This window comes from Lodderomyces elongisporus, chromosome 3, assembly GCF_030384665.1.
Source record: "Lodderomyces elongisporus chromosome 3, complete sequence".
In the NCBI taxonomy this organism is placed as follows: domain Eukaryota; kingdom Fungi; phylum Ascomycota; class Pichiomycetes; order Serinales; family Debaryomycetaceae; genus Lodderomyces; species Lodderomyces elongisporus.
The window spans coordinates 880,347-893,017 of NC_083675.1; the positions used below are offsets into that span (position 1 = coordinate 880,347).

The 12,671-nt window shown below is 36.7% G+C and overlaps 5 protein-coding genes and 1 non-coding gene across 6 annotated transcripts; 4 read left to right on the plus strand and 2 right to left on the minus strand. All coding sequences in view use genetic code 12, as the record gives it.

Moving 5' to 3' along the window:
* Positions 1–23: 23 nt before the first annotated feature.
* On the minus strand, positions 24–1,022 carry PVL30_002648 (uncharacterized protein; the record flags this gene model as incomplete). Its single annotated transcript, XM_001525177.2, has 1 exon — positions 24–1,022. One exon carries the CDS (start codon positions 1,020–1,022, stop codon positions 24–26), a length of 999 nt encoding a protein of 332 aa, XP_001525227.2.
* An 808-nt stretch (positions 1,023–1,830) lies between these two features.
* PVL30_002649 lies at positions 1,831–1,904 on the plus strand. Its single transcript has one exon. It is a non-coding gene; the product is annotated as a tRNA-Lys (tRNA).
* A 1,575-nt stretch (positions 1,905–3,479) lies between these two features.
* On the plus strand, positions 3,480–4,955 carry LPD1 (dihydrolipoamide dehydrogenase precursor; the record flags this gene model as incomplete). Its single annotated transcript, XM_001525178.1, has 1 exon — positions 3,480–4,955. One exon carries the CDS (start codon positions 3,480–3,482, stop codon positions 4,953–4,955), a length of 1,476 nt encoding a protein of 491 aa, XP_001525228.1.
* Positions 4,956–5,181: 226 nt separating this feature from the next.
* On the minus strand, positions 5,182–7,020 carry PVL30_002651 (uncharacterized protein; the record flags this gene model as incomplete). The annotated part of the gene is made up of 1 exon (XM_001525179.1): positions 5,182–7,020. One exon carries the CDS (start codon positions 7,018–7,020, stop codon positions 5,182–5,184), a length of 1,839 nt encoding a protein of 612 aa, XP_001525229.2.
* A 1,051-nt stretch (positions 7,021–8,071) lies between these two features.
* Positions 8,072–10,747, plus strand: rga8 (Rho-GTPase-activating protein 8; the record flags this gene model as incomplete). The annotated part of the gene is made up of 1 exon (XM_001525180.2): positions 8,072–10,747. One exon carries the CDS (start codon positions 8,072–8,074, stop codon positions 10,745–10,747), a length of 2,676 nt encoding a protein of 891 aa, XP_001525230.2.
* Positions 10,748–11,616: 869 nt separating this feature from the next.
* On the plus strand, positions 11,617–12,465 carry PVL30_002653 (uncharacterized protein; the record flags this gene model as incomplete). Its single annotated transcript, XM_001525181.1, has 1 exon — positions 11,617–12,465. The coding sequence occupies one exon, from the start codon at positions 11,617–11,619 to the stop codon at positions 12,463–12,465; it is 849 nt and encodes a 282-aa protein (XP_001525231.1).
* Positions 12,466–12,671: the final 206 nt, after the last annotated feature.

Here is a 12,671-nt window from a genome sequence, read left to right on the forward strand (position 1 = left end):
CCCTTTCTCCCACTAGGTCCAAGTTAAATTAAATCGTCAGTGATATCATCGTCAACATACTCATCGTCTTTGTTCATTCTATATACTGTCATGGCCATGCTTGCAAAATTCAAAGACGACATGATCCAATCTGGTAATACTATGCCATATAATTCAATCACATTAAATGACAAGTCCAAAAAGTTACCAATTAATTCAATTATAAGCATCATCTTGTCGAACTTCAAGTCTTTCAACACTTTATTGTATTTCTTGTTAATATCATCGTGGATAATCGATTTAGTGCCTTTCGATTTCAGGTTAAGTATCTCCTTTTCTGTATTGACTTTCCTGATCTTTCTAATCACATTCAATAACTGCGATATAGTCTTACGTATAAGAAATATCAATATGAGCACCCACAACTTGTTTGTCTGTTTGAGTAACTTTGCCAACGCTTGTGGGAACATGGGTAAATTTGATAGTAAATGAAGATTGTCTAGTAAATTGGCTATGTTTTCAAGAAGGTTTACAAACATGTATTCCAACTGTTTAAATGAAAACTGTTTGGGTCGGAAATACTTGATTGGCTTTTTATTCCTTTTTCTTTCTTCAATCAGTTTGCTGTTATTGCTATTGTTATTGCTGTTGCTTCTGTTCTTGACTTTCTCTTGAGAAGCTGACTTGAATGGATCTGATTGTTTTGCTGCCTTGCTCAAATCAAACTTGTAATACAATGAAGGGTATTTTGGCTTTTCTAGTTCCGGCACTACGTTAAATGTCTCAAATTCTTTAGTAAGTTTGGAATTGGGTCTTGTTGGTCCTTTCTTGGGTATCTCTGGAACCTTTTGAAACTTGCTATACTTTGCGTTTAATGTTTCCTTATCCTTCTTCTCTAAAATAGTCTGTAACTTTTCTAACTTATCAGATGTGATCGATGTGTTACCCTTGGCCTGTTCTTGTCTAGCTAGCTTAATAAGATTATCAATAATGTCTTGCTTCGATTGATGAGAGGAATGCACTGCAGCTGTTTTCAAAGGCATAAAAGTATTCTTGCTTTCCAAACGAGAGGCAGTCTGTACAAGATTAGGTGTGCTGCTATGCTCAGTTATGGATGTATTATTAAAAATAGTAGTAGTAGTAGTAGTAGCAGTCATAAGTTTCTATTGTTGTTAAATCTGAGGTATTTCAAGTTGGTGAAAGTAGGGCGTATGGTTGTGGGGAACAAGAGATCTTGTCTATTCATTTTTTTTTTTCCTTCTATTTTTTTTCCCTCTATTTTTTCTGTAGCTCTTGCATTTTTCCCGAGCTTAGAACTAAATTCATGTTCAATGTGATTATTGCAACTGATCAAATCAATCTTTATAGTGTTCACATATTCTACCAAAAAAAAAATATATATATATATAAATGAAATAACAAATTTGTACATTATTCAAAATGTAAGAGGAAACAACCAGATAGGTCTCTTGATGCAGTTAAGCCAAACAAACAAAGAAAAAGAAGGAGAAAGATAAATAACTGGAATAAATGGGGAAGGAAGAAAGGAATTTTAGTAGTCTATTTTTTTTCGAGCTTTTTTAACACCAATTTTGCAATTGGAAAGAGTAATAATAATAAAAAACAGGGCACAGTTTTGACACAGTTTGTAGTGTTATTCTTTTAAAAACACAAGCTTATAGATATGCATAGCTTTCCTGTCACCTGTGCTGTATATTATATGTTGTTCTTGTAAATCAGATTATTATTCATAAACGTGTTTTCAAACTTGAGCACTAACTACACTAGAAGAAGTGACCGAAAAATTTGCCCAGAAACACCTAGCAATAGTACAATTGCTTGTTGTCAATTGCCTGGCTAGCTCAATCGGCTAGAGCGTGAGACTTTTAATCTCAAGGCTGCGGGTTCGAGTCCCGCGTCGGGCTAACTTTTTTTACTCTCTTATTTTCTTGGTACAAGAATTTATTATCATATTATTCTTTGTTGTTTTATTAAATTTTTTTTCCTTTTCTTTCTTTTTTTTTTATTTTTTTATTTCATCTAATACTCTGGTACATGTGAAGCAGTATTAACTTTTTTGTTCTTGGTGTTTAGCGAGAACAGATTGTGTATTAGTAGCTTTGAAATGTATGCTTCAACATGCAATTATGTACAGACAATGTGTATTGATAGAGCTTAAAATCCCGGAGATTTATGTTATGTACATTATTTGTAACCATTCATTTGTAGGTATAGATTATCTACGTTTAAGCAATTGAGTCATGGAACATTTCTGCTAAATTCAGAGGTGTCGTACTAGCCAAATATAGTTTGCTAGCTAGTAGTTGGTGTCCTTTGATATCCATTTCCATCGTAGTGATTGCAGTGTCATGACACACCCTTATCCCGGCGGTGGTCACAAATAAACGATCTTTTAATGCTTTTTTTTTTTTTTACTTTTTACTTTTTACTTTTTGCAACCAACCAGCTAAGCTATTATGCCCGGCGGTTGCATATAGTAAATTTTGAAAAGAAAAAGAACTACCTTCTGAAGGACCAAAAAAGAAAGAAAGAAAAGATGAGCCAACATAGTTCATTTTTAATAAAAATTTTGCCATGCTATACCACTTCTCTAATACTGACTGAAAAGTTTGGCATCTTGAGTAGGTCATGTTTCATGTTTAGTTTAGTTTTTTTTCTCTATGTTCTTTGGATGATGAGTTGTTAAAGAAACCCGGAGAAACCATTACATATATGATCGGAGGTCGTGTCCATAACCATGTTCTTCTTTCAAAGCTAAGCTAAACAAAAGGATGCACGTGATACCACAATTTCCATTTCCACCTTTCCCACTTCCCCCCCTCCCCATCCCCTCAATAAACCAACCATCAAAACTGGGACACTTTATTTGTCGCTTGGCTAAATGCGAAAGTAGGTTTGCATGACTTGATGACAAATTGATAAATCAAACATATCGTTACACATTGCATCAACTTCTTACAACATCTATAGCTTCAACACAACTTATACTTGTATTGTAGAGTCACTATTCTTTGAGAATTGAAGTCAAAAAAAGAAATAAATTTTAAGAAAAACAACACCAACTATTCTTCTACGGAGGTTTATCTCCATGCTCTGTGTCGCAGAATTTGTTTCCAAGCACCCATTAATTTTTTTTCTTCTTCTCATTTCGCCTATCAAATGCGCGCGACACTCAGCAAGCCAACATAACTTTTTTTTTTTTTTTTCTTTTTTTTTCCTTTTAAAAACCGTTTCTCATTCTAATTCTCTCGTTCCGGACTTCTCTCAAAACTTAGAACTAGGAAATATATATATACTCCTACTTGTACTTATACTTGCAGTTACAAATACAAATATACATATATTGAAAGAGAGATCATTGCAACTCAACTTGTTCATTAAGAGAAAAAAAAAACAGTCAATACTTTATACATACACTCTTACCTTTATCTTTCCATTTTTTTTTAAAAAACTTTTTATCCACATACACACTGGCAATAATGTTGAGATCATTTAAACCAGTCTCTGCAAGCCAGAGATTTTCACAATTTGTTAGATACGCATCAAACAAAAAGTACGATGTTGTCGTTATTGGTGGTGGACCAGGTGGTTACGTTGCTGCCATCAAAGCCGGTCAATTGGGATTGAACACCGCATGTATTGAGAAAAGAGGATCATTGGGTGGTACCTGTCTTAATGTCGGTTGTATCCCATCCAAATCTCTTTTAAACAACACCCACTTGTTGCACCAAGTTCAACACGAAGCTAAAGAGAGAGGTATCAATATTGCTGGAGAAGTTACTCCTAACTTTACCACATTGATGCAAGCCAAGGAGAAATCAGTTAAGCAATTGACTGGTGGTGTTGAAATGTTGTTGAAAAAAAACAAAGTCGACTACTTGAAAGGTGCCGGTTCTTTTGTTAATGAGAAAACCATTAAAGTTGACCCAATCGAAGGTGGCGAACCATACGAGGTTGATGCTGAAAACATCATTGTTGCCACTGGTTCTGAGCCAACTCCATTCCCAGGAATCGAGGTTGACGAAGAAAGAATTGTTACTTCAACTGGTATCTTGTCATTGAAAGAGATCCCAAAGAGATTAGCCATCATTGGTGGTGGTATCATCGGTTTGGAAATGGCTTCAGTCTACTCAAGATTGGGCTCCAAGGTCACCGTGCTTGAATTCCAAAACGCTATTGGTGCTGGTATGGATGCTGAAGTTGCCAAGACCTCTCAAAAATTGTTGACCAAGCAAGGTTTGGAATTCAAATTGGGCGCCAAGGTCACCAAAGGTGAACGTAATGGAGACATTGTTAAGATTGAGGTTGAAGACGCCAAATCAGGTGAAAAGAGTGAATTGGAAGCCGATGTTTTGTTGGTTGCCGTTGGTAGAAGACCATACACAGAAGGCTTAAATATCGAAGCTGCCGGATTGGAGAAGGACAACAAGGGCAGATTAGTCATTGATGACCAATTCAAGACCAAACACGACCACATCAGGGTTATTGGTGATGTCACATTTGGTCCAATGTTGGCACACAAGGCTGAAGAAGAAGGTATCGCTGCTGCCGAATACATCAAGAAGGGTCACGGACACGTTAACTATGCAAACATCCCATCCGTTATGTACACACACCCAGAAGTTGCTTGGGTTGGATTGAACGAAGAGCAATTGAAAGAAAAAGGAATCAAATACAAGGTTGGTAAGTTCCCATTCATTGCCAACTCAAGAGCCAAGACAAACTTGGACACCGATGGTTTCGTTAAAATCATTGCTGATGCTGAAACTGAACGTGTTTTGGGAGCCCACATCATTGGTCCAAACGCTGGTGAAATGATTGCTGAGGCAGGTTTGGCTTTGGAATACGGTGCTTCAACCGAGGACATTGCTAGAACATGTCATGCTCACCCAACCTTGTCAGAAGCTTTCAAGGAAGCTGCTTTGGCAACTTTTGACAAGCCAATCAACTTTTAAGTTTTAAGTAAGGTTATAAATTATAAATTTTTAAGTTATAAGCTATTAGTATAAAGATCGATTGCAAAAAGCTTAAGATAACAGTAGAATTACAAAATGAAAAAAAAAAATAATAAATTAAAAATAACAACAAAGAAAACTCATTAATGAAAATTTCTCTATACCTATCTATGTTTATCCTACAATTTTTTCATTCCTTTCTTTTTCTTTTTCTTTTTCACTACCATCAAAATCCAATTGGTTTTTGCGCACCCTTAGGTAAAAGTGCCATAAATTTATAAACCTTTCCCATTTGATCATCGTCAACCAAACGCCTATAAGCACCATATATTTTGTCTTGCATTTCTTCGTCATTAGCATTTTTCTTCAACAATTGATCAACACGATATCCGATACCGATATTATGTAACCAATCGCCCTGCTGAATTGGTCCATAAACATTGCATACTGCTTCGGTCAAGTTTTTCAAATTTTGGAAATCAACATCAACTGATAAATCTACTTCGCCAGGTTTGTAAAAGGGTGAAACAAACTTGTGTTGGTATATTCCACGCAATGTGTTTTCAGGGATTTCGCTTGAAGGACCATAGTCAACAACCAAAGCAGCACCTTCATCTTGTCCACCAAAACTAGCAGCATCACCACCACCACCACTACCATCCACATTTCCAGAGACTAATTGCGCTATCTTCATTATGAAAAGCTCAGCATCAGGACAAATCTCAATCCTGGTACCAACAGGCAAATCTTTATATCTTTTGCTAATCTTTGGAATCATCGAAGATGGAGTTTCTTTTGGAGAAATACTCAAATGGAATTCGGTATCTAATTGTTCTTGTAGCTGTTCTTGTTCTTGTTCTTGTTCTTGTTTTTGTTTTTGTTTTTGTTCTTGTTCTTGTCTACTCAGGCCACCACTGGTTGAAATAAAATGTGTTTGAGGATCTTGGCGTGTTTCCAACTTCAATTGCGAGGAGGTGTCTACACTTGGGGTATGCTCAACTACTAGTTCTCTCCATCCATCTTCTTGCCTTATAAATGATTTAATTGGTAAGGCATCAAAAAATTCATGTGCAATGATATAGTTCACCAGTCTGTTGTCATCCTCAGCATTTATGTTGTTTCCATTACCGTCTTTTCCACTGCCTCCCTTGGGAATGCTCTTTTCTGTATCCACCCAAATGATATCATTTCCCCATTTCGTCACTGAAGTATCAAAGCCCGCATCATTCTTTTTGAATTCCTTTGTTGTATCGCAAAGTAGATTCTGTTGCTCTTTTCTTAAAAAGGGACTTGCTTCAATCATGACTATTTCAATTTTGGGCTTTATGTCACTGACAGTAGTGACAAATTTGTTGAATGTATGAAGCACATCATGGATCAAGGTTCCCTTTCCAGGACCGAATTCTATAAATCTAATATTTTTAGGCGGTGTTTTCCCCTTGGAAGTTTGCCAGATGTTAAAGAACCATATTCCAATCATTTCTCCAAACACAGAAGAAATTTCGGGACTGGTTATAAAATCTCCTGTCTTCAAATTGAGTGGGTCTCGTGTAGTATAATATCCAAAATCCGGGTGCGTCAAACACTGTCTCATGTATGCACTTAATGGAATCGGCCCAGTCAACCTAATTGTTTGACGGAAAAAATCTGACAAACTTTTGATATCTGTTGGAGAAGCACCCTCGGGGCTTCGTTGTGGGAATTGAGCAATTTTACCTAATTTTTCTCGAATATTGTGATCTCCTTTGATGTCATTCTCCAACTTTGCAATTTGTTCACGGATTGCTTTTGCTGCAGCTTCATATTCTTCTTTTGTAAACTGACCAAAGTACAATCCATCCTTGTGTGGTGGAACCTTTGATGTTGGTGATTTTGATGAAGAAGAAAAAGAGGAAGAAGTGGAGGAAGACGTGGCTTGATCCTTTTTGTTTCTCTTGTGTATGTCATTATTATTGGTATTATCATCGTCAGACAATGGTGGCCCCTTGTAGCTTGTAGCTAGGAGTCGTCTAAATGATGTCTGTGCATTGACGAGTGTAACGCGTCTTGCTACCGTGCTCAACATTCTTATAGGGCTGGGAATTAATGTGTGGATGTGGTGGAAAGGATGGTTGGAAAGGCTTATTCCGAATTTCAATGTACTTGACAAATGTATTAGATCAGTGCAATCGATGAGTAAGAAATTGCGGAGGTTGGCTCGCTACCACTTGACCACACAGAAAGGCTTCCATAATTGTAAACTGTACAGTGCTTTCAAACATCCTATGAAACTGGATGCTTCTGTTCTCTTTATATTCTTCACTTCTCTTCACTTTTTGTCAATACTCAGTAGCTTATACTGTTATTCAGTTACAGCTTGTAAGTCAAAACAGGCTATTGAAGTTTTTCATTTTGTTTTTGCAAATTATAGTTAGTATATCCAAGCGTAATTAAAAGTGTATTGATCTCTCCATCCAAAAACAAACTATATACTAGATAGGACGAAAGGAAGAAGTAGAGCGCGTGGCAAACGTGAGTGAGTGTGTATGTGGCTGAAAATTTGAAACACAACACAAGGCCATTACTGATTGACGATGAAAAGTTTTGAATTTTTGCTATTGTTGTACACTTGCTAGCCTGCATTTAATTTGGATAAAAGAGGTATTGTTGATGTTTATCTATATATACTTTAGTCTATGGTTTGCTCTAAGCTATCATTTTAAATTGAGAGATTGCGTTTCCCCTTTAATCTATTTCCTTTTTTTTTTTCTTTCTTTCTTTCAATGGTTTGACTCAACTTCTTTCAACCCGTTTGGTCTAGATCTGCCTATACTCTGAGCCTCTTAGACCACAACTGAAATGGAAAATAAAAAAAATAAAAAATAAAATAAAATAAAAAAATAAAAAAAAATAAAAAAAAATAAAAAATTGTAAACACGAAAAAAACATCCAAATCACTTTTTCTGACTACCACGCTACAAAAGAGGATCTGACGATTTCTTTATCCATATTTATAAACCTTGTTCTCAATTATACAGACTTACATATATACATAAAAATATATATACATACACTGTTCTATTTCTTTGAACTATACATTGCATTACTACCCGTTAGAGAGAGATTACCTATTCCAGATGTCATTTGCTGATAGTTTTTGGACCCCAGATTACATCCAGGGGTTTCAAACCCTCTTTACCCAATTGAACGAGGGTGTTCAGGAAAACGAAGACCACATTAAACTTTTTAGTAAAAGAATGGAGCTGGAACAACTTTATGGCTCGTCATTACAGGCTCTTGCCTCCGACACGAACTTGAAACCTACAAGCAAACGATATTTCAATGACGATTATGTCTCCACTATCAAAAATTCATATGGAGAATTGAAAGAGAATTTTGCCAAGCAGGGCCAGTACCATCTTAATGTTGCAGAAACTATTGATGTTACAGTGCTTCAGCCATTTGAGAAATGGAGCGGCGAGCATGAAGAAAGAGTCGCCTACTCTGTCAGCACTGTTAATGATGAATACAAGAAATTAAAGGCTCAGCAATTTCAAGTTGAAAAGATCCAAAAAAAGTATTTCAACAAGTGCAGAATGGTGGAGGAGTTTAAAAGCCAATATCTGGAACAAGAATTGCAAGAAGAATTGAATGATGTAGCTTTCCAAAAGAAAATTTCGGAGAACAATGCATCTAACGGGGGTGCAGAAGAACAAGAACAAAAACAAAAAGAGCCATTGTATGAGTTTGCACATGCCGAGATTGACCACCACAAAATTGAGCAGTTGTTATGTGCCATGTTGAACTCTGTACCACGAGTTTCCCACAAAGTTGCCATACTTGGTACGTACCACAATGTCTCTACTGGTAGTGCAATTACGCAATGGGCATTGGACAATGTTGCTGAACTTGACAAGAATTTGGAAAAGGCTGAAAAATTTGGACAGGATTTGATAAAGAATGAGTTTATCCGAATAGTTGGCTCAATGGGCAAATCATTCATCAATTCATCTCAGTTTTACTATCAATGGAAACCAAAAGCATTTGAAATAGCCAAAGTATCACCAGGTGTCGAGAATGAAGCTAGTGGTAATAATAATAACAAGTCTTTTTCAAGTTTTGGGCAGTTCAATCTCGATGATATGAAAGATGCCATTGGCGTTGGCGGAGTAGACTACAAGGACATTTCACAGTATCCGAAATTGGTCAAGGATGTAGAACTCCTCAACAATCAATACTACGAGAAAGTAGCAGAGTTGGATGTCACAAGATGCAGGTTCGAGGAGTTGGTTATGGACCACCTCACGTTTATGCAAAAGTGCGAACTCGATAGATTAAGAGCCATAAAAAAAGTCACTTTTGATTTTATCGCTAGCTTCAAATACAAACACAATCACTTACAAACAGTTTTCCGCGACTTGGACTTGATTGAGGAGACTATTAATCCAATTAATGACTTGAAGTTTCTTGTTGAAAATTATGCCACTGGCCATTTCCGTCCACAGGTGACTTTATACGACAACTATTATGAGTCCAACATCAAGCAAACATTTGGTGTTGACTTGAATGTGAAATCGAGACTTGATAAAAAGGTCGTTCCCATCTTGATCCAATGCATATTGAGCCATTTGGACAATATATATCCAGATTTGAAAGATGACGAGGAAAGGATCAATATCTGGACGCAACCTATACATTTATCGGAAGTACACAAATTGAGATTATTGCTTAATGGTGTCGATGACCCTGTTCAGATCAACAAGATACTCATGCAGACACCTCCCATTGTTGTAACAAATGTTCTCAAGTTGTACTTTATGGAATTACCCGACTCCATTATCCCAAGCAACTTTTACGATGTAATTAAACTTGTTTACATTAATAATCAAGATGACTCGCAGCGCGATTCTCGAATCAATGGTTTGCAAAATGTTTTGGCAGAGACATTTAAATCCAATTTGGCCACGTTAGATGCGTTGCTTACACATCTAAAAAGACTTATTCAAATTATTGGCTCAAAGGACAAGACAGCAGCAAAGAATTTACAAGGCGGACTATGCAACGAGTTTGGCAAATTGGTGATACGACCAAGACCTGCAACTGATCTTTTCCCAGATAGCAACCATCGTCAGAACATGAATGATAAGCATGCTGTTATGATCATACAGGATCTCTTTAGGTATAAGGATCAGATATTCAATGAGTTGAAACGAAAAAGCTCGAAAGCAAAAAGCAATGGCTCATCATCATCTTCTTCATCATCCTCATCGATATTGCACCGTGCCTCTAGTGGTAGTTCGTCTGCCAGTGCTAGTGTGAGTCGTGAGGCATCTGCTACATCTAGCAGACAGAGGACTGCAACTGGAGATCTTGCTTCTACAACAAGTGTACATGCACACCAGCCACTTACACCTGGGGAAAATCTTGCTGCAAAATCCAAGTCGAGGTTAGAATCTAGATTGAAGAATGCAGTGAAGCAAAGAGATCTAGCATCAAAACCATTAGAAAGCAAAGATGATGGTGATGTTGATCATAATAACAATAATAATGATAATGATGATGTTGAGAAGAAACCAAGAAAAGAGGAAGAAGAAGAAGAAGAAGAACAAAAGCAAGAAGTGAAGAAAAAGAAGGAAGACAATAAAAAAGACAAGCCATTGCCTGATCCTACTTATGTCGAGGCACCTTCAACCCCACCACAACCGGTATCTTCTATGTCGACACCTTCCAAATCGCCAATTTCTTTAAAACGCTCAACTTCACCCAAAAAGAAAAGGTTAAGTAGTATGTTGCTCGATGAAATGGGAAACTAGACTGAGACTCAATAGGTAGATATATATATATATATATATATATATATTTGTATAAATGGGTTATACAAAAAACAGCATTATATGAATAAAAGACAACTTTATAAACATAAGGTTACTTTATGAACAATAGTATTCTAATCTGTCAGATTCAAGGCTCAAAATGGTTCTTGATTTTACCGTAATCGTGACTGCTCTATTTAAATGTATATAAATATACATATATACATCAATACTGCCCCTCCCCCACAACCAATTGATAAAACTAAAGAAGGAACATTATCGATGTGGAGGTTCTTACTACTCTTTAAAAAGTCACCCCTTTTGAACTGTATACTTTTTAAAAGATACGATGGGCTTTATGCACAACTTTCTTTTCTCCAGTTTCTTTTTTCCAGTTTTTTTTTTCGTTTATCCTCCGTTGACAGTGTTGTTCTGCCGAAGAGTTGTATTACATAAGCAAAGTAGTATAAATTGAAGAAAAAAGAAATACTTCATCTCATAGTAGTCTACCTCGCTTTTGTGATTCCTGCATATCATATCACCCATATCAACTATCTATTCTTCCGAGTCTATTAATCCGCCAGCAACAAAGGACTATGATCAACGATTTAATGATGATATCATTAGCTACTATGTTCTTTTCCTTTTCTTTTTCTTTTCCTTTTCTTTTTTATTTTGTACTATTTACACTTTTCTCTTATTCATTCCCAAAATGTATATAAATATCAGGATTTCTTTTTTGGATTGAAGAAAAATGGAAAACTCTTAAAGAAAAGGAGAATTGATAAAGTTAGAAAGCTATATATTGTTATATCTTCCATTCACTAACCAATTAATTTTTTTTTTAATTACTTTGATCATCACCAAAAATGCAATTTTTTTCACTTATCAAGCCAGAGACAGATGCCAACAGAGAGGTGCCTTCGCCTACATTCAACTTGTCCAAGAACATAATTGAGAGATTTTCACTCAAGGGTAAAGTCACTGTTGTTACTGGTGGTGCTGGTGCTATTGGCTCGTGCATTGCCGAGGGTTATGCACAAGCTGGTGGTGATGTTGTCATTTTGGACCACGCCCACAGTGATGAGGGACTCAGTGAACGTCTTGCTTCTACATACAAGGTTCGCTCGAAATTTTATCAAATCGATGTTACCAATGCTGAGCAAGTGAAGGAGGTCATCAGCAAAATTGTTGATGAATTTGGCCGCTTGGATGTATTTGTTGCTAATGCAGGTATTGCATGGTATACTGGCTCTATCTTGAACCCCGACTCAACCCCAGAGAACTGGAGACGTGTCTTTGACGTTAATGTCAATGGTGTATTTTATTGTGCAAAGTATGCTGGAGAGGTTTTTCAAAAGCAGGGCAGCGGTTCATTGATTATTACCGCATCTATCTCAGCACACATCAATAACGTGCCCAACTATCAAACATGTTACAACTCAGCTAAAGCAGCTGCAATGCACATGGCCAAAGGTTTGGCCGTTGAGTTTGCAGGTTTTGCCAGAGTTAACTCGGTGAGTCCGGGATACACAAATACATTGTTGTCAGCACCAATACCTAAAGAGCAGAGGGCTAAATGGTGGGGCTTGACACCAATGGGTAGAGAGGCCGAGCCAGATGAGTTGGTTGGAGCATATTTGTACTTGGCTAGTGATGCATCGAGTTTTACAACAGGGTCAGATATCAGAGTTGATGGTGGCTACTGTAGTGTATAAACAAACTTTATCAGGTATACTTTCTTCATTTATAGACTAATAGAGAACAACACAATTGCATTTAGCTGTTTTAATCTTTCAATCTTTCTCTTTTTTCTTTTCTTCTCGTTTTTTGACTCTTCTTGTTCACTATTTTGTCAACAGTCGTAGAAAGCTTTTTCAAACTAGACGTTTAAAACCGTTTCTTTATGACTGTTTTCCTATTT